Source organism: Anser brachyrhynchus (assembly GCF_964034855.1).
Source record: "Anser brachyrhynchus genome assembly, chromosome: 1".
NCBI lineage: Eukaryota > Metazoa > Chordata > Aves > Anseriformes > Anatidae > Anser > Anser brachyrhynchus.
The window spans coordinates 51,949,527-51,968,375 of NC_137694.1; the positions used below are offsets into that span (position 1 = coordinate 51,949,527).

General features: G+C 32.6%; 1 protein-coding gene across 14 annotated transcripts in view; it reads right to left on the reverse strand.

Annotated features, from left to right (window-relative positions):
• LRRIQ1 (leucine rich repeats and IQ motif containing 1) overlaps window positions 1-18,849 on the reverse strand; it is a 116,469-nt gene that overhangs the window by 40,478 nt on the left and 57,142 nt on the right. For 10 of the 14 annotated variants that reach the window (XM_080588472.1, XM_080588481.1, XM_080588480.1 and 7 more), the window contains 5 exons: window positions 18,755-18,844; window positions 17,779-17,900; window positions 17,016-17,111; window positions 16,585-16,670; window positions 8,579-8,680 (listed from right to left, as the gene is read on the reverse strand). In XM_080588472.1, the coding sequence (XP_080444598.1) occupies window positions 8,579-8,680; window positions 16,585-16,670; window positions 17,016-17,111; window positions 17,779-17,900; window positions 18,755-18,844 (496 nt within the window). Of the gene's footprint in view, window positions 1-8,578; window positions 8,681-16,584; window positions 16,671-17,015; window positions 17,112-17,778; window positions 17,904-18,754; window positions 18,845-18,849 lie in introns of all 14 variants that reach the window. The other 4 variants (XM_080588476.1, XM_080588475.1, XM_080588485.1 and 1 more) reach the window with 3 other exon arrangements.

Genomic DNA, 18,849 nt, shown 5'->3' on the forward strand with positions numbered 1-18,849 from the left:
CCTTCCTTAAGTCTACCTTTGAGAGTACCTGAAGTATGCAAATATACTGCTATTAAACATAGCTATGGGAAATATTTCTTTAATCATGATTTAATATGAATCATGCTGTGCAACTGAAACAAGTATTTGTTCCTATAAAATATTTCTAAGAATCCATTTTATTCCTTGTTCTTAGTTCCATACAAAATGGAAATACATCTGCAAGATGAGCCGTTGTGTAGTGCAACAGTTGTGATATTTCTATGGACACAGAGCACACTTTCCATGGGTTATGTTAAAATACCATTCACTTACCAAGATAAATGTAATGTTTGAAATATTCATTTTGGATAATACTTGGAATGTATCTGAAAATGCACTTTTAATGACCTCATCATTAGCATTTTTTTTTCCATGTAAAATGAGCACCTTTGCATTTGGCTATTTTTGAGTAGAAGCAAGACGAATAAACAAACCATCCCAATATTGACTACAGTCCCCAGGCATCCAAACAAATGACAACAAATTCAATAATTACTTTTACCTACACTTACTAAATCCAAGTGCTTTAACACTTTATTTTAGAGGAGTTTAGTTAAACTTATTCTCCCTCACCCCCTCCAACGAAATCCATTTGGATTTAACTCGTTTCTAAAATTATCTGTCTTTTGCACTCTAAGACCTGGGTCACAACCTTACTTAGGGACAGGAAATAGTTATCAGGTCACTGAATGGTCAAATGGAAAAGGATTTGAAATGCTTCAGGACTCAGGGGTCTTTTCATCCAAAATGATTGCCTTATGTATTATAAAACGTTGTGGATCTGAAATGGAGTCAACTTACCTATATATATATATTGTCTGAGCAGACACTACCTAGCTTTTGCACATACAGTTCAAGAAAAGGAGAGCTAAAATCTCAGAAGAAGCAAATGAAACTATCAGAAATATTGTGCTTCCTTATTCAACAATGCCATAAACTAGTTCTCAACCTCTGATGAAATTTTGGGTGAAATCTCATTCCTACTGAAGTCATCATGAGGTAGTTAGTCGTTAGCAAAATAGCAGTAAGATTTTTTTTATTTTTTTCCCCTAATGCACACTTCCTTTTAACTGCTGTGCTAGGAAAGCACAGGTGACATAGCTTACATGTTGTATAAATTTCAAGTTTCAGAAGATTTATTTCCAATGCATTAATAAAGTCCTGATACCACCACAAATTGCAACTCTGCAAAACAGTAGAGGCAAGAACAAAGAGATAATACATGAGCAGGTGAAATATGAGGTCAAAATCAGAAATATTTAACAGTAGAATAGTGGAATCCTGAAGAGTAGAACCACAGTGAGATCTTATAATACTAAATTGGAATGTATTCCTGGACTTCCTCTTTAGGAACTTCAGGCAAAGAGAAAATCTTTTTCTCTCTCTCTTTTTCTTTTCATCTTTTTTTTTTTTTAATTGAATGTGAAAAGCAAAAATTGTAATAAAAATGTCATATGCCTAGATCATTTATAAATATCCAGATGCTGAAGTTTACTGCATGAATGCACATAAATGACATTTTATTTATTCATTTTTAAACTTACACTATTTCAGGATTGCTTCATTCCAGGAATAGAGAAAAAGTCTACATTATCATTGATGGACAGGAGGCTGGAAAATTAGGCACAGATTTTATTTTTTAGTTTTGTTTTATAATAAGAAACTGGGCCACTAAAACTATGTAACTGAAGCTTGAGTGCGTGCACTGTAAGGCCCCTGCAGTCTTTTACAACTTTTCAGTGTACCGCTGCTGTGAACTGGGTTTGCACTCTGCCAGCAGAGCAGCTCTGACCCATGGAGAGCACTCCTTCAGATCAACACTGCCTCAGGCTTTACTGCTTTCTCCAAGAAGTCTTACATTTCAGGCATCAAGTTGAATTTCTTCTGGAGATGATTAACCCAAACCCATGACAGATTTTTTCCAAGATATCCAACTCCTTATGTTTATTTTATCCTGGCTCTTTTTGGATGTACTGGACATAAGTAACCTACTCATTTTACATGTTAAAGGGCTGGTGGAGAGCCATTAATTCCTTAAAATGAGAAAATATTTCAATGTGAGAGTTCTGTTGTGTGAGCTCACACTAAATAATAAGAAACAAAGCCATAGAGTTCTGATTTTAAAAGATAGATTCCCTTCCACACTACAGGTTTCTGTAACACATTTTCATCACATTTCACGATAGACCTTAGATTCTCTGGAAATGCATTATTATGTCATTTTTGTCAGTGCCACATGGTTTAGAAACTGCTTCCCTAATCTGGCATACAAATTTGAAGCCTGGGAGATATATAATAAGTGCATTTTACTGTAAACATGGCAATTCAGCCAGTAGAACTGCAGCAAGACTAGATTTAGAATGTGGTTATTGATCCTTTTCAGACCACAGGTAAATTAATGATGACTAAACTTAAAAAATGGATGTTTACAAATAATGTGTGCTTCCTGGGAGCTGATGCCATTTTTCCATTGAAAATAGCTCATTTAAAAAAGATGAAAACAGCTAACAAATGCCTGTTAACTACAGTTCAGTGTACATTTAAATGTCCTTAAATAACAAACAACAAAATATTTAAAGCATACAAAAAGATTAATATTAGCATTTCACTCTCAGTGCTTTCTCTTAACTCTCACACATATATTTAAAAGCATCAGTGATTAGAATCAGTATCAATTCTATTTATTACATTTTTTTCTTCAGTGTTGGTAATACAGAATATCTAAGAAATTGTGTTTATAATTATGTAGAAATATTTTAATAAGCTCATATAATTAACTCAAATTACCACTTAAATTACCACATCCCAAAGTCTCAAGTTCTATTTTTCAATGAGCACTAGTAATAATAAACTATAAGAATGCTTTGCTACATTTTTTTCACCTGAAAGTGCAAAGAATTTCATAATTGTGAGCTATCAGAAAGCTGTAAAACAGACAATTTTAAACGGATTCTTGATATTTATCTTTCAATCATATGACATAACCAGAAGATCATTTCGCCTCTTCTTCTTGTAACAGTATAAAAAAAATAAGTATTATTTCTACTGACAATCTGAAGATAAACGAAAAATTAAAAGTCACCTGAAAAAGTTCATTATCAGAGTCATATTTGTGAAATATGTTTTAATATAGTATCTGTTATGTTTTTTACTTTTTACTGGCTAGTCACCAGTAAGAATAAAATGACAGGAAATGCATTATTGCCAGTTAGACCTACGGGTTCCCAAATTACAGTAAACATATCCTGATAATATAATCCAATGCATTTTTTAAAAAGTTAAAGTTCCTGGCAATGGTCACTGTGTACATTCCTGAGTGAAACCAAGTTATATTCTTTCCACTTCTTTGAACTGTATGGTATAGGTGCGCCACTGATGGATATGAATATGGCTATGACTAAAAATAAATATATTATATGTGGTAATAAATCACTTTACCTACAAAATTAAGTAGAACATAGTTCATGAAATTCTGAGAAACTCTAAGTGAATCATATACAAATAATACACGATTTAGGTAACTTGACTTGTCTCCCAGGTGATCAACTGCATTCTTCCAACTTGCTCTCAAGATTGGAATCCAGCTTCCAATTCCACTGAACAGGAATTATTTGGATAACCCACCAAAATTGTTGAGGTATAAAGATTACTCCAAAAGATGTATACTGTTTCCAAAGCTTGTAGCAAAAAAAAAAAAAAAAAAAAAGTGCCAGGCCTGGGGGCTCCTTCTTTAGTTTTGTACTGCTGCGCTAGGACAAAGCAGTCACACTGTTGGTTGGTAAAGTAGATATCCATCCTTTGTATGAATGATGGCATTACACACCCTGTAATTACAAACCCACAGCTGGTAGAGATGCTCTGTTACACATTCAGCCAGGACTAATTGGAACTTCCCAAGAAAAGAGCAGTCAAAGATAGATTCTTCCTTCAATTCCTAATCTACTTTGTCCAAAATCATTTAGAGTATTTTACACTATATCAATGACTGAAATAGCCTCCAGATAACAAAAGAAGCAGTTAGAAAGCTTTCTAAAAATATGTTTTTCTGCAAAATAGGAAATGATGAACATTTTCTGTGTTCCTTGTAACTTTTCTAAAATTTTGAGGTCTTTGAAATATTATAAAAAAAAATATGCAAAAATACCCAAGCATGTTCATCACAATAGTAAACAGGTATGTATTTTTTTAATCAGCTAACTAGTGCTACCTGAAACTTAACAACCTGGCTGGAAGCTTAACCCCATCACACCAAAAGAAGCAATGTAATATATATAATCCCAGGAAATGTCCACCAAATCATTGGAAATGATGTTTTCAGTATATCAAGTCTTTTTTTTTTGATCAAGACATAGTTTCTTAAGAGAAATAGTAAGCACACTCGCAGATTCTGTGACTTACATTATAACCTAATGAAGCTAATGTCACAATATATAACTATGGTCCAAAAATGCTATTTATTTAAATAGAAGTTTTCACAAATCTGTATGACTACATATAATAAATTAATTTTAAAGAAACTGAAACAGCAGCTTGAGAGAAAGCAATCACATTACAAAATGCATGTTGATACTGCAAATGATATTAAAGAGTAATTGTTAATAATTTACTACACTATTCAAATCTATATCTATTTATATTCAGAATATATGCATGTGTGTATAAACACATGTATGTACATATATTAATGCATACATACATCTACACACATACATATAAACACATTTAATTACCATCCCATGGCCTGTGCCTTCACATGTTGCTTGTATTTTTAAATTGTATATTGTCTGTAGGAACATTTCCTTATGTGCTGATGAAGCATGTAATGCAAAGAGTTTGTCTCTGACTAACTTGTGTGCTATTGGACTCAACTGTGAAATAATGGTCCCCTTTTGGGATTATCATAACATCTGTGAGCAAAACATGACGACTTCCAAAATTTAATAAAAATGTATTATGTCACTCAAGTTTTGAAAGTCATATATCTCTTCAACCATGCTGTTTTCCTGCAATGCCTATGTCAAATTAAAGATATGAATTGTCCCATGGGATCAAAGCTTTCCACAAGTTTTCAAAATTGGATGTCAACATTTATTTTGCATATCAGTTCCTCCTGATTTTTGAAACAGGATGATCTTCATAAAGAAATAATTCTTCAAGCCTATTTTGTAGAACTTTAGCCAAATAAGTCTATATGGTTATTTCTTTCACCTATTGTTATTATTTTCTCAGAAATCAAAATTAGATTTTAAGTGAGAAATAAGCAGGAGACTTAAAACTAAAGATCCTGCATATATATTTTTAATTAAAAAAATATAAGAAGAATATACATAAATTATCAACATACTGTGAACAATCAGAAAGCCTGTTTAAAATCTTTCATATAGCATCACTATATTTTAGGTTTAATAACATCTTGTCTGTATCAAGATTTGGAGAATGAAAATTTATATTTCTAGAGAGTATTTTCAAGAACTAAAAAAAAAAAAAAAAGATAATTAAACAGTTATTCATTTCATTTGAAGCCAAGAATGTTGCATATTACATCAACACTGTATCTTCACTATGTTTAGATATTGCAGGTGTATTATACAACCCTGTAGGCTGGATGAAAAGGCAAATTATGATAGAACGTATCCTTTATCTCAGAATTGATTCATTTTAATAAGTTCAGGAGAGGATGACATTATTTAATTACAAGGTTTTCTCTTTATGTTCAATAGATTCATATTCAGACAATACCTAGGTTTTCATTTGCTATATTCCCATTGTCTAATAAGTGTATACCATTCATTAATGTCTAAAACAATAAACATCAGAAAATCATACCTGTACAAATACAATAGTTTTATTTGCAGCTGATATTTTAATTACTTCCTCAAGATAATGTATAAGAAAATATAAATGATACCTACTGTTTAATTAAGCCATAAAAACTCTTTGCACATAAAAATCAGATATTAAGCTCATTGCTTTCTACCCTTTATTTTATACCTTCTCTTTTTAATTCTTTTTTTTTTCTATTTGTATAGTTAAACACAAACTGAAGATACAATGAAGACGAAAGACATTCATCCTACACTTTAACTAGATTACCTCCTAAATATTCATTACCATGATGTGTTCCAGTTTGAAAACTTAAAACTGTTCTAATTGTTTCACTTCCGAGGGCATCCCCTTTCAAAAGTAGTGATTCTGCTATTTAACAGATAACACATGTGTACTTACTATTGATGCTAAGGTTTCTCCTCTCATTTGCCTCTTTAAAGAAATACAGTGGGAAACTTTTTTTTTTTTTTAATATATATATATATTTGTTTAGTAATTTATGAAGGAGATGGAGTGGAGTTCTGCCAGAGTACTAGCTACCTGTCTGTAAAGGTAAAAGGGCTTAAATACAGGAAGTTTATTTCCACCATGCAATGAACTGGTCTGTATTCTCTCTTGATTTAGAATATGTTGTCCACACGATTTATGGATACAGAGTAAAATCATTCCAACTTCTTGTTACAGAAATAACTCTCACTCTGGAACCGACACAAGGCAATTTTTTCCAGGCAAGAGAGGAAGAAATGGTCAAAAGGTGTGAGAGGGGAAATAGGAAACAAGTTTTTCTGTGAATGAGAGCAGAAATGACTGGTAGCACAACTCTGAAATCACCGTGCAGGTGGATAGTGGATAACATACAGAATGTTATCCAAATTTTAAACTTAGAAGCTCTGAATTCTGGTTGACAGTATCTCAGGTTGACAGCATCTACATATTAGCAAACACCCTGTGCTGCACCCTTGATTCTAATTCACAACCTAGTGTTTTATGGCCATACCATCTATAGTATCAATACCTCAGGTAGAAGAACAATTTTATATTCTGATCAAGCAGAATAGCATTGCTTGTCTTCTTGAAGGCTCTGCAGATTGCATGTAAGCTCCCAACATAATGTTACTGACAAAAAAATAATGTTTATTAGCTGGCCAAAGGAGTACAATCTTCCTTGACATGAAAAACAAAGCATGCCACTACAGTGCTTGCATTTTGATGTAAATTTCAATAATATTTTGCATACATACACTGGCTTTCCACAATGAACCAAATGTCTAAAGGCAGAAACAGATAAACCAGTGGCAGGAAAGGTAGGCTAAACCTGCACTGACTTCAGGGTACTGAGCCTGAGACTCTCTTTGATATGGCTTTGAACAGTCACACTACTGCTTCTAGGCTTTGGACATCCATGTTTTTGTTTGTTTGTTTGTCTGTTTCCAGGCAGTCTGTATGTCCTATTTATTCAGCACGATGACTTTTGCATATGGTGGCATATGAGGATATGCCACTGGAACAGATACAATAAAATGGAAATACTAAATAAGGCACCATATACACAGACTCTTCATATGCTACGTAAATTCATAGAATCATAGAATCATTAAGGTTGGAAGAGACCTTCAAGATCATCTGGTCCAACCATCACCCTACTACAAATGTCCCCCACTAAACCATGTCCCTAAGTGCCAGGTGCAATCTTTCCTTGAACACCCCCAGAGACGGTGAGCTTGAATGCAAGGCAAACATAGGTGCAGACTCATTTTTCCCCTTCAGAATTGCCCAAGAATTGCTTCCAGCCAAATCTGAGCATGGACTCATGAATGTGAGGCAAATTTGGACTTGCTATGGCTACGTTAATTGACAAGATTCCAGTTCAGGTATACTCGGCTCAATTGCACACCTGCCTAAGTAAAGTTCTAACTTCTATTACCACTTAGACAATGTTAATAGAGTATTATCATTTTTTCTTTTACCTTGTGGGGTTGGGAATGATGAGGCATTGTATGGCTATGTCATAGAAAAAGATACAATGACAGAGGTGACAGCTTTCTGAGCACAGTTGAACACTGAGTTGCAAAAGGAACCAAAATAGTCTAAAAAAATGCCTCCAGAGATGCTCAAAGGTATTTTAAATAGTCAAACTTGGCCTTATCCTACCCATATTGAAATCAAGGAGAGTTTTACCATCAATCTCAACAGTAAAAGAACTAAAACAGTATTTATGGACTTCTGGAATCTTATATTTGCATGCTGAAGTTTTTTTTTTTTTTTTTTTGTATTCTGTCAAATGTTGTATTTTTAGGGAATATTTATTAAAGTAAATTCCTTTAAATAATGTTATCAATCATCAGGAATTAATAGGTAGTTTGAGAAAAGGTGACTCTGAAATGAAGAATTTGAATTGATATTTCACTTAAAAATTTTATTCTAGCTATTTTATACTTCTGTGGCATGCTTATATGTTCTTGAAAGTAAATTAATAAAAATAATAATAAAAAAATAAATTAAGCACCAGTTCATTATGAATTAATCTCAAGGAGCACACCCCCTCAAATGAATTGAAATTGAAAAGCTTCACTGCTGTAACTTGAGACACTGAGGAACAGATAAGGACCTTAAACTCCTGCCTGCTTCAATTTCTTCATATTGTTGTACATTTCAAGTAGGCTTGCTTAAAAGACACTAGGAGATATATATGCTTATATGCATACAGACAAAGTGAAATTCTTTTTCATACCTTCAAAGTAACCAGCATTTGCAGGCAATGTCTTCCTTGGTGGTTTCACATGGAGATGTTTATTTTCATTGTTTTTGAACAACGCCAGGCGCACAGCTGGGTCTAGACGACAAGAACAAGTTAAAATCAAAGGTCAGACCTGGCTCATTCATTCCTTCAAGCAGTTTTTCACCTTTTAGCCACTTAATAAGTGAAAAGACCTTTAAAAGTAGGTTTTATATTCACAAAGGATTACATTTTCTAAAATAAAGAAACATAAATACATGTGCAACTGAGAAGCAAAGTCACTATTCTTCAGGTTTTTAACACCATTGATCATTATTTAGCTAGCTAGCTCATCTCCAAACTAAAATAAATTCTAAAGCATATATTTGCACAAAATATTTTAAAAATCTGTTTTTAAACCTTGAAAGTCAATCAGAAATATTAACAGAGTATATGCCAAGGATTGTTTCTAGACGTTTTTTTTCATAAGCATTCAAATCAAGTTATTTGCAGCTAAAAATGTTATTTGCGCCTAAACATGAGACAGTTTATTAGTTTATTTTTTGAGGCGAAACTAGCAGATAATAAACCAACTCTCTTCCATGCCCCCTCCTTACCAAAAGAAAGACTCCAAAAGTCTATAGGCTCATCTATATGACACAGAACAAAATCTTGATTAGTTTAATGTGTTATTTTGAAAATGTTGCAAAGTTTAGCACAGAATGTATATAAATTCAAACAATACAGGTTCCTAAACTGTAAAAATATAAAAAGAGTAATTAACAAAAGCTGAAGTAATGCAAAATCACACATATGAGGAAGGGCAACTTTCATGAATTTCTTACGTGAAGTTAGAATTGTTTGCTTGACATTGAGAGAAAGTAAGAGTTTAAGGGAAACAGTGGTTTATAAAGAATGTGAAAATTCTATGCTGAGCAGGAGAAATCAGTTCAAGAAAAAAAAATTAAGAAAAAATAGGACTGGGAAGAAAAGCAGATATACAACAAGGAGCAAAAGCATATAGGGTTTTGTAGGTATGACACTGTGCATGACATGAGTTGTCACTCGTGACGAAGGAAAAATGAAAGAAAAATGTTTCAAATGGTTAAAAGAAGACAATAGCACAAGCAGACAAATACACACTCCATACTATCTGAGAAACAATGAGGTTGAAGTAATTTGTCTACAAAGTTGACTGCAAACTTTCAAAAAGACTAGAACATAACGAGGGAAAGCCTAGCAACAGAATTAAGCAAGAAGTAGACGTGGTGAGGAAAGGATCTAAATTTTCACTAAGAATGCAAATGTAGCAAAACTGAATATGTGAGACACTGCCAGAAGAGAGAGCAGGAAACCAGAGGAGATGGGAAGACTGAAAGAGTATTCAGACAGAATAAATTTACAAGACTAATTATATCTGATGCTCCATTTTGAGCCTGTTACTTGGATGACCTTGTAGCAGATCATCCATATTTATTGAGAGAGGTTATAAGAGCATCTCTATATGGATATATCATGGCCCATAATACTGCAGCAAAGTCAACAGTGTTTTGTTTTGGTTTGGTTTTTGTTTCCTTATTTATGGAAATAAAGAATTGGAATGCTCTGTTAAGTCAGTTTCTTTTGAAATTTAACAACAACTTAAAAAGTTGGTTTTGAACAGATCTCTGCATTTCTAGTACACATTTCAGTTACAAAGTAACGTAACAAAGAGATCCTTTTTAAAAAATGCTCCTTTAAAAAAGTGGAGAGTTCCACTTTTTTTTTTTCCCTTCAGAAAATTGCTCTCTTGACACAAATAATGAAGATGGAGACAAACTACATCTTTACCTTATAAGTCTGCATAAGAACTCTAATGGGGTATAGACACTTTTAGAGATAATGTATTGACAAAACATGTCAAAAAATGATGGTATTGGTCAGTCCACATTGTAGCAACTTTTGGTTGACTGAATGCTCTTGATGGTGCTAACCTCTCATCAATCAGCAAACTGGACTAATCAAAGAATAATGGAAAATATGGATGGAAGTAATTTAGTCCATGTCTTCTTTCCAAGGCAGAATCAGCAACGCCTTACATTTGTTATCTCCAGTTGTCTAGGAGAAAATCCCTCATCTTTGTGTACAATTTTTATAGCTTCCAGATCAATCCAGAGGATGCCAGATTCGAAGTCATTTTCCTCCACTTTTACTAATTATATCAGATATAAGTTCAGTGAAATAACTGAAGAAGCACAGTAAATAAGGATTAGCTCCATTGATTTTAAAGGTAGATTATCAGAATGATTTATGAAGTGGATTATCAGGTTTGTAGATACATTCATTTCATGTAGATAGACTAAGTACGTGTATGTTGGCATGCCTCTCAAATAAAAAATAAAATTGTCATAACCTGGTGTTCTTCAGGGGAGCAAATGTGTGGGGAAAGATCACAGTAAGATGTGTGATGAAAATATCTTGAAATAATAATATACTGCATTTTAAAAGTTGTCTGAATTTTTAAATAACAAAAGTTAAAAATATATTGTAACTAAACTATAAATTACTATTGTGTTTTCTATACTTGCAAGATACATGGCTGTATGAGCACTATACATAGATGAAAGTATACAAAATATTTTTTGTTACTACAATTTTTCTAACACTCATGATACGATGTCGATCAGATACAGAGTTGACAAAAATACTTCTGACTTACAAAGGTAGTTGCAATAACATCAACAACTGTCTTTCTTCAGTGGACAACCAAAGACAAAATGTTAAAATTGATTAAAACCTCTTAAGACAAAATATAATTGAAGATTTCCAAACTATTTTCAAGTAACAAAATAATTTCTGCAAAAGCACACTATTTTCCTATGTGGGTTACTGAAGTTGTTCCAATATGTTTTAAAAATGTCTCCTCTCCTCTCCTCTCCTCCCTCCTTCTCCCCCGGGAAGAGAGGGATATGATAGAAATTATTCTACTAGGAGATTTCTGTCACAAGATTTATCTTCATGTCTTTGCAAAATGATTAAGTAATCTGCTGGGATTTAACACAGTGCCAGACTACTTGAATTTGTACCTACCTGGATCACCTCAACTATTGCCTACAGCTCTTTTGTTATTAAAAATGAGTCTTTTTCTCTACCTAGATCCAAATGTAGGCAATATTATGAAGACTGGTTTATAATACCAGTACTTTTCAGTCTTTGAGAGAGACAGGGAAATGAACTGTATGTATGCTTTGGTGACAAGCAATCAAATGTTTTAGATTTCACAGAGAACTGTGAAAGAGTCCGATAGTTCAAAATCATACAAACATCTTCTTGGATTCTGGCACACTCTTTTAAATGTGGCTTATTAGACAATGATCTGTGCTGGCAATCTAAGAACCAAGGATGTAATTTAATGCACATTGCTTGGCAGACTCCAAATATAGAAGATAAATTGGACAAACCCAAGAAATGTTACAGAAACAATATGGAAGGAATAGTTACTGCCTGATCTGGCACCACATTTGCTAAACAACTTCATGATAATATGTTAAACTGAAAAAAAATGTTTGTCATTCATTTTTTGTTGTGCAATATCTGTAATTAGAAAAACAAAAACATGTATCTGTGCCAACTTTAAAAGAGTTGCTAAATCAAAGTAGCACAGTGACAGATATGCGATAATTCAATTTGTAAATTCACTTGGAAGAAAGACCACATTTTGTTCCATAACTGAACAGAAATTAGAACAATGGGATTATCATCCCTGTTTGGAGTTCCCAGATTATTCTGCTACATGGAACACAAAGCAATAACAAAAGTAGCTTTCCTTCTGCTACTAGGAAAATATAGATCAATGGCCATTTACTTAATGTATAATAAGGAATAATAATATCCTGTAGTTTTTTATTTTGATTGTTGTTAATTCAACAAATTATGTTGTACAATCGGTTCATCTGTTTTGGGGCTGTGGGCTTTGTGTTTTTGTGGTGGTTGGTTGTTTTGTTTGTTTGTTTTGTATTGGTATTGCATTGCTGTCTTAAATTCTAAACTAGAAATAAAAAAATATTTGCTAACCTCTATGAAATATCTTAATAATTTTTCTCTTGTTCTGGGTGTCAAGGCATGCTTCAGCTGCTTTTTGCCTTTTTTTTTAATACCTATATGACAGCAAGAATTATCATATCATGCTGTCAGTCTCTCCCAAGAGAGTTTTCCTTTGGAGAGGGAAAGGTTAAACAAGAATTAATACGGCACTGTAGTAGTGACACGCTGAAAACCAGACAAGGCTTCCAGCTATCTTAAAAGAAAAAGAAGTTAACATTCAGAAGCTAACACAAAATGCACGTAACCACAGAAATTCAAAGTTAAGCAAGAAATTCTGTACTGCTGTGCTAATGCACTTTTAGGAAGCTACAATTGTTATTAGAGATTTTTTAATCACAGTGAAGTCCATTAATGTCTGCTATGTTTACATTTTTAATTAGAATTTCTTTAGAATTTTATGCACCCATGAAAAACAGGAATATTTCTGACATCATACCAGTTTTACTTGGCTGCAAAATTTCTAGTTTCTTCCCCACACTTTTTGTATTACATTACTGTAGAGTAAAAGTAGTTGAAGTAGACACAGTCTACATTTGGTATGGTTAAAACACAGGCCACAACTTTATTTAACTACACAAACAAGCATACATAACTGTAGTGGATTAGGGTATAACAGGCCTTAAAGCCATTAGTTGCTGGGACGGGCCTACTGTAATATAATCATTGCCTAAATCACTCCCTATTATAAGGTTAGGCTACTTTAAGCTCTTCCTTGTAATACAAACCACAGGATTCAGTGCACTTGCTAGTATTCTTATTTTTTCATTACTGAAAAGGTGCATTGCTAGACATATGAGGTAAGATACTTCTCAGCTACTTTTACATCTCTACAGTTTAGACTCTGTATTCCAGCCAGTCACTCTAGGTTTTGTGTATAGACAGTGGAGAATTATAAATTCTTTCACAGTGAGATTCAAGTAGCCTATTTTTGAATGCTGATTTGGAAGGAAATTAACAGTCTTTAATGTGGCTATTTGTTTCCAAAAAGGAAAGCAGATGTGAACTTCTATAATTAACCAAATGAATCCCATTGTGTTTAGCATTGTTATACTAAGAGAAGATGGAAAATTACCAGGATAAAGGAATAAATACCCACACCCGAGGATGTTCAGAGTCCGAGTTGTTCATGACTGATTTAAGTTTCAAACTAGCAGATATCTGGCCATATTAAAGAGGAATGGCAAAACACATTGAATGGAGACTAATTCAATACATTGCATTTATGAATTTCAGGCAAAGGAGTTTGATGGCATTTGGAATCAGACAACACACTCCGACAGGTCGTGTATTCCTACAAAATCTATCAGCATCTGATAGATCAGCTGCAATTAATAAGAACATTACCACAGAAGAGCTCAATCACACTTAAAAGACGTGTGGAATGATCCTAAAATCTGTGCATAAAAGCTATAAGTTTATTTCTTATTAGTTGATAAATTTTTGCTTTTCTCTGAACTTCAAATTTTGCTTTTGAGCCAAACATATATACCAGTAAATGGACGTTGCATAGAAAATTGCCTTTTTACCTTTTAATTCACACTTAAGTGAGTTCTGGTTACCTGTTTTTTAGAGTGTAGGAAATCTATATTGCTAACAAAGTTATTTTACTGTCATTACCATTTACCGTTAAATATACCTTCAAATACCTTTAAGAATTTTTAATCAGAAAGCTAAGAAGCAAACGATTGTAATATAACACAGAAGAACTGTAAATTCAAAAGAAAGAACAGAATTAATAATAATAATAAGAAAACCCACAAGATTTAATATGAAGCTTCAATAAGGAAGAAGCTCACTTCAGAGCAGATGAAGCTGATAAGATGCCATTTATCAGGAAATATTGGAAATTTCCTGATCTAGAGCTGCCTAGCTTAAGGATAAGGTGTATCTACTCTACCTTTGTAAAGTCCCCAGACTCTCCATGAGACTATGATGCTCCCTGCTCTCACTGCTTCAGAAGAGGTAGTTGATGTAAAATATAACTGTATATGTGGAGATCCTTCTCACATGGGATTGTCCCATCAGGATCATTTTCTAGTGTAATTGCTGAGTTTTAGCATCACTTTGAGATAAAAATATTTGTTTTAATTGATAATATCCTATTTGATCCTTACTGACCAAACAAGTTAGTGTGCTGTATGACAAAGAATGGTTGGATTGGTAATCTTTGTATTGAAAAGGGCTTGAGTGTGCAACATTTCAGTCATGTTTCCTGGTTCTAGAAATTACACTTCCTGCTTATCTGAGAAAAAGAATGTTATTTTAATGACTGTCAGAGAATTCTGTACAGGAAAATAATATAAAAAGGTTATTTTTTGTGCTAGATGTAATACACAAAAAAATCCCTTATGAGTTTGTATCAGAAAGAGAATATTCGAACATATTAGAACATTATGAAAAAGTTTTTTAAATTTTTTTCCAACACTATTGGTACACTTTGAGAATATTCCAAGTGATACATTAAAAAACTCAACACATGCCATACTGAATAATCTGAACAAAGTGAGAGTAAACATATTCAAAACACACAAATTACAACAAAAATAGGATAGTAAATTTGCTCTGGTCCATCAAACATTTATGACTGGATTAATTACTACTAACATAAACCAGAGAGCATATGGAGAAAAGATTATTTAACCTAATAAGCTATTTTCATTAAAAAAATTATACACAGGCCACCAAGTGGAACATGTCAGAAACTCATCTGCACACCACATATTCACTACTATATATATATATATATATTTTTAGGTTAAAGTGGCAAGGTATCACGGGAAGCTCTCAAGATTTACACAGAATCATTTTAAATTTTTATCTTTTTTTTTTTCACTTTCCATAGCAATAAAGTATGGCTTGTTCATGGCATTTTTTTTTAAATTGGATTTGTTTTTATCTAATTAGTCTTAGGCATGATATTTAAACTGTAAAAAATGTACAAAGAAATACTTCTAATAACTTTATTTGTATGCTGAACCTTTTCTCTTCCAAGAGCAAAATGTCTTTGAGTACTTTCAAAACCAAACACAGAAGAGATCTGCAGCTATACAAAAGAGGAAAAAATACCTGTAGCTTCTGATAAAGTTTTAACAAATAAATGAACACTTAAAAAAACATAAATAAAAGTACACCTTCCAAAGGACATTTAACATGATTATTAATTTAGAGTTCAGTGCTATTGTCATCCAGGCTCTTAAATATTTCAGCATTTCTTATACAAGTGGTATTGTATTAATTATCGTTCTTAACACAGTCCACTGACGTTTGTATTAGCATATCGTAATGTATGTATTGTAGCATATTCTAAGAAAGGTTCACTGACATAAGAAGAATCTGAGAAGAACCAAAAGACAATTGCAAAAAGCTGCATAAGTACTATTTATTTCTCTAGCGGTTATTTAAAAACAAAAAAATACTATTTCATTTCATATGTATCAAACTGCCATTTTCATAAGTAGTTCTTGCACAATCAAACAAGCTAGTTATGGAGATGTGAATAACACTACACAAATTTTATTTTAAGGACAAAATTTTAGTCCTAGGAAATAAAATCAAAACTAACCTAAATCAATAATTTTAACCTGATTCCACCAAAATAAGAACATAAGAAACACACAATACAGAAATAAATATTCCACAACTAGAAAAGGAGATACATGAGCAAAAAGAAATGTTTCTCTTTAATATAGCTGTCAAATGCTCATTTGAAAATCCACCGCAGAGTTTTTAAAAATCTGATTTTTTTATTCGTGAAACAAATTGAGGTCTTTATGGAAACTTAAAGTGTGATTTGTTTTCACTGAATCACAGTCCACCTTTATTTAAATAAATGTTTACTTATGGGCAATCAAACTTCTTAAAAGAGAAAGTCTATTTTGAGATTTAAGAATTACATCATTATATTACACCACTAGAATAATTCTTATCTCTTGACTTACCTACTTTTTTATTACTGTACTTTCTGGGCTTCATTTTATGAGCCCTCTTCAGCATTAGCTGTGCAGTAGAAATGTCTTTAAAACCCCTAGGGGAAGAGAATAACTCACTAAAAATTTCAGATAGTATTAGATCATCTGCATAGTATCATACAATGCACTTTTCAAAGAGAATACAAGTGTTTATTTTTTTCTTAACTGCATGGTATGAAACATTCTGAATTACACAGAGACCTGCAACATTTAACTTAAAATTACAATATTGTAATATATTAAGCTGGTCTTTCAGATATTTGTAAAAGTAACAATAATTTTTACTTTGGTAGAAAGCAGAGATTACTGAAAGGTGGAAGTTAAAAAAAAAAAGCAAGCTACAACAACCAAATATACTGCACCTATTTCTGGAACAAGCAGAATACTGAAGCTTAACATACCATTCTTCTGAAATTTTTTCTTCTTTTCCAGACCTGAACGAAAATTTCTTTTTTTCTTTCAAGTCAAAGAGCTGTGACACTGTTCCCTTCTCTGAACTGAAAACAAAGTATAGGAACAGTACTGAAAGGTAGGGTCTTGGGAGACTGTTTTGAAGCCTTCATTATTCTGGAAGTTGTTCGTGCCTTTTGAAGCTTGCAAATTATATATATATAAAATATATATATACATATAAATCTATTTCAATACTCCAGGAAGACTTTATCTCAGAGACTAATAAAAGTCTGCTATTAATTTGAAATGTTTACATTTCAATTACTCAAAGCATATTTCAGTTCTTTCTCTCCAAAAGAATGCAGCTGTGTAAGAAATCCTTTTTAATCTTTATCTAGTCTTAGAAATCTATTTCAACATCTACATTGTTATGATGTATGTGAAAGAAATGTTTTATGATATATCATCAAATATACATTCATAAAATATATGTATATATTCATATACTCTTACTTAATGAAAAATAATAACTGCTTTTAGTATACCTGGTTTTAACCAGTGAATACATTTTAACTCTAGTAATGTCACTTTAACCAACAGCTGCAAAAGCATCAGAAAACAGCCTCAATTCATCTTCCTTTTGATTTTTGTCAAATCCAAATCAACTAAACATAACTGGGGAAAACACACACACACACACACACACAAAATATGCCCACAAAACAAACAAATACCTTTTCCTCCCCACCTCCCCCAAATTATTTGACTTACCTTCTATGAAAGTGGAGATTTTCTGTTGAATATAAATGTGGTCTGTCAACACACTGCCAAAGTGCTTGTGGTGACAACTGCAAACTATTTGAATGTTCACTGGAATTTAAGGGCCTAGAATACTTCTCAGTAAGAGAAATAAAATAAAAATAAAAAAGCAGTTGATAATTCCTACAAGTTTGTCATAAACCATGAAAACAATTATTCAAAAAAACATAAGTTATGCATATGAACAGACTTTTGAGCATCACTGGGACTGCACATGTCTAGGACTTCAAAACATGCAGATAAACCTAAAAGGGTTTGTAGTCCATTACTGTAACAGAAAGGATTCTTAACAGTGCTAAGCTCATTAGAAACCTTACCTTCAATTAAATAAACAGGGCAAAAAGGTGACTTTAATTATACTTAAAGTCCTTAAATATCAAGAATTATACATTTACAACATTTCTCTCTTTTAATTGTAGGAAATAAAACATTAGGACATTAGGAAATACTATTTAAGCAAGAAGAAGGAAAAAAAAAACACAACAAAAAGAAAAAACAAAAACCTTCCAAAACAAAAAGCTAAAACTTCAAAGTTTATCAAGTAACTAGCAGACATTACAGCTCAAACCTTTAGCTGTTCTGAAAACATTCAGCTGTTGTCATACAATGCACATCTCAGTATTTTTAAAGTAGTGTGTCAACTAGCAATTTTTAATCCATTGCCAAATGTACAGATGAAGAACATCATCTTTTTTTTTCTGCTACTGTGAAGTAAAGTGTTGAAATAAATCCAAAACAAAGAAAAAATTAAGCAAATGAAAGAAAATCTAGAAGAAAAATTGCATCTGGGGGTGAGGAGGAAGTCCGAGACTTCTAAAAGCAATTGTGTTTTTCAAGTCAATAGATTGTCTTATTAATCACCCCAGAATAGCATATCCTTAAGGAATGAATAAAGACAGAATAGTAAGAAGTTGCTGTGACATGTTACCTTTGGCCAGCGCAGCTGGTTTGAGAATAGGAGTGTTTTTGAAGGGAAACGGGTGGAATCTAGAGTTAGCCATTCCTTTTCTAATGCAGCCTGTA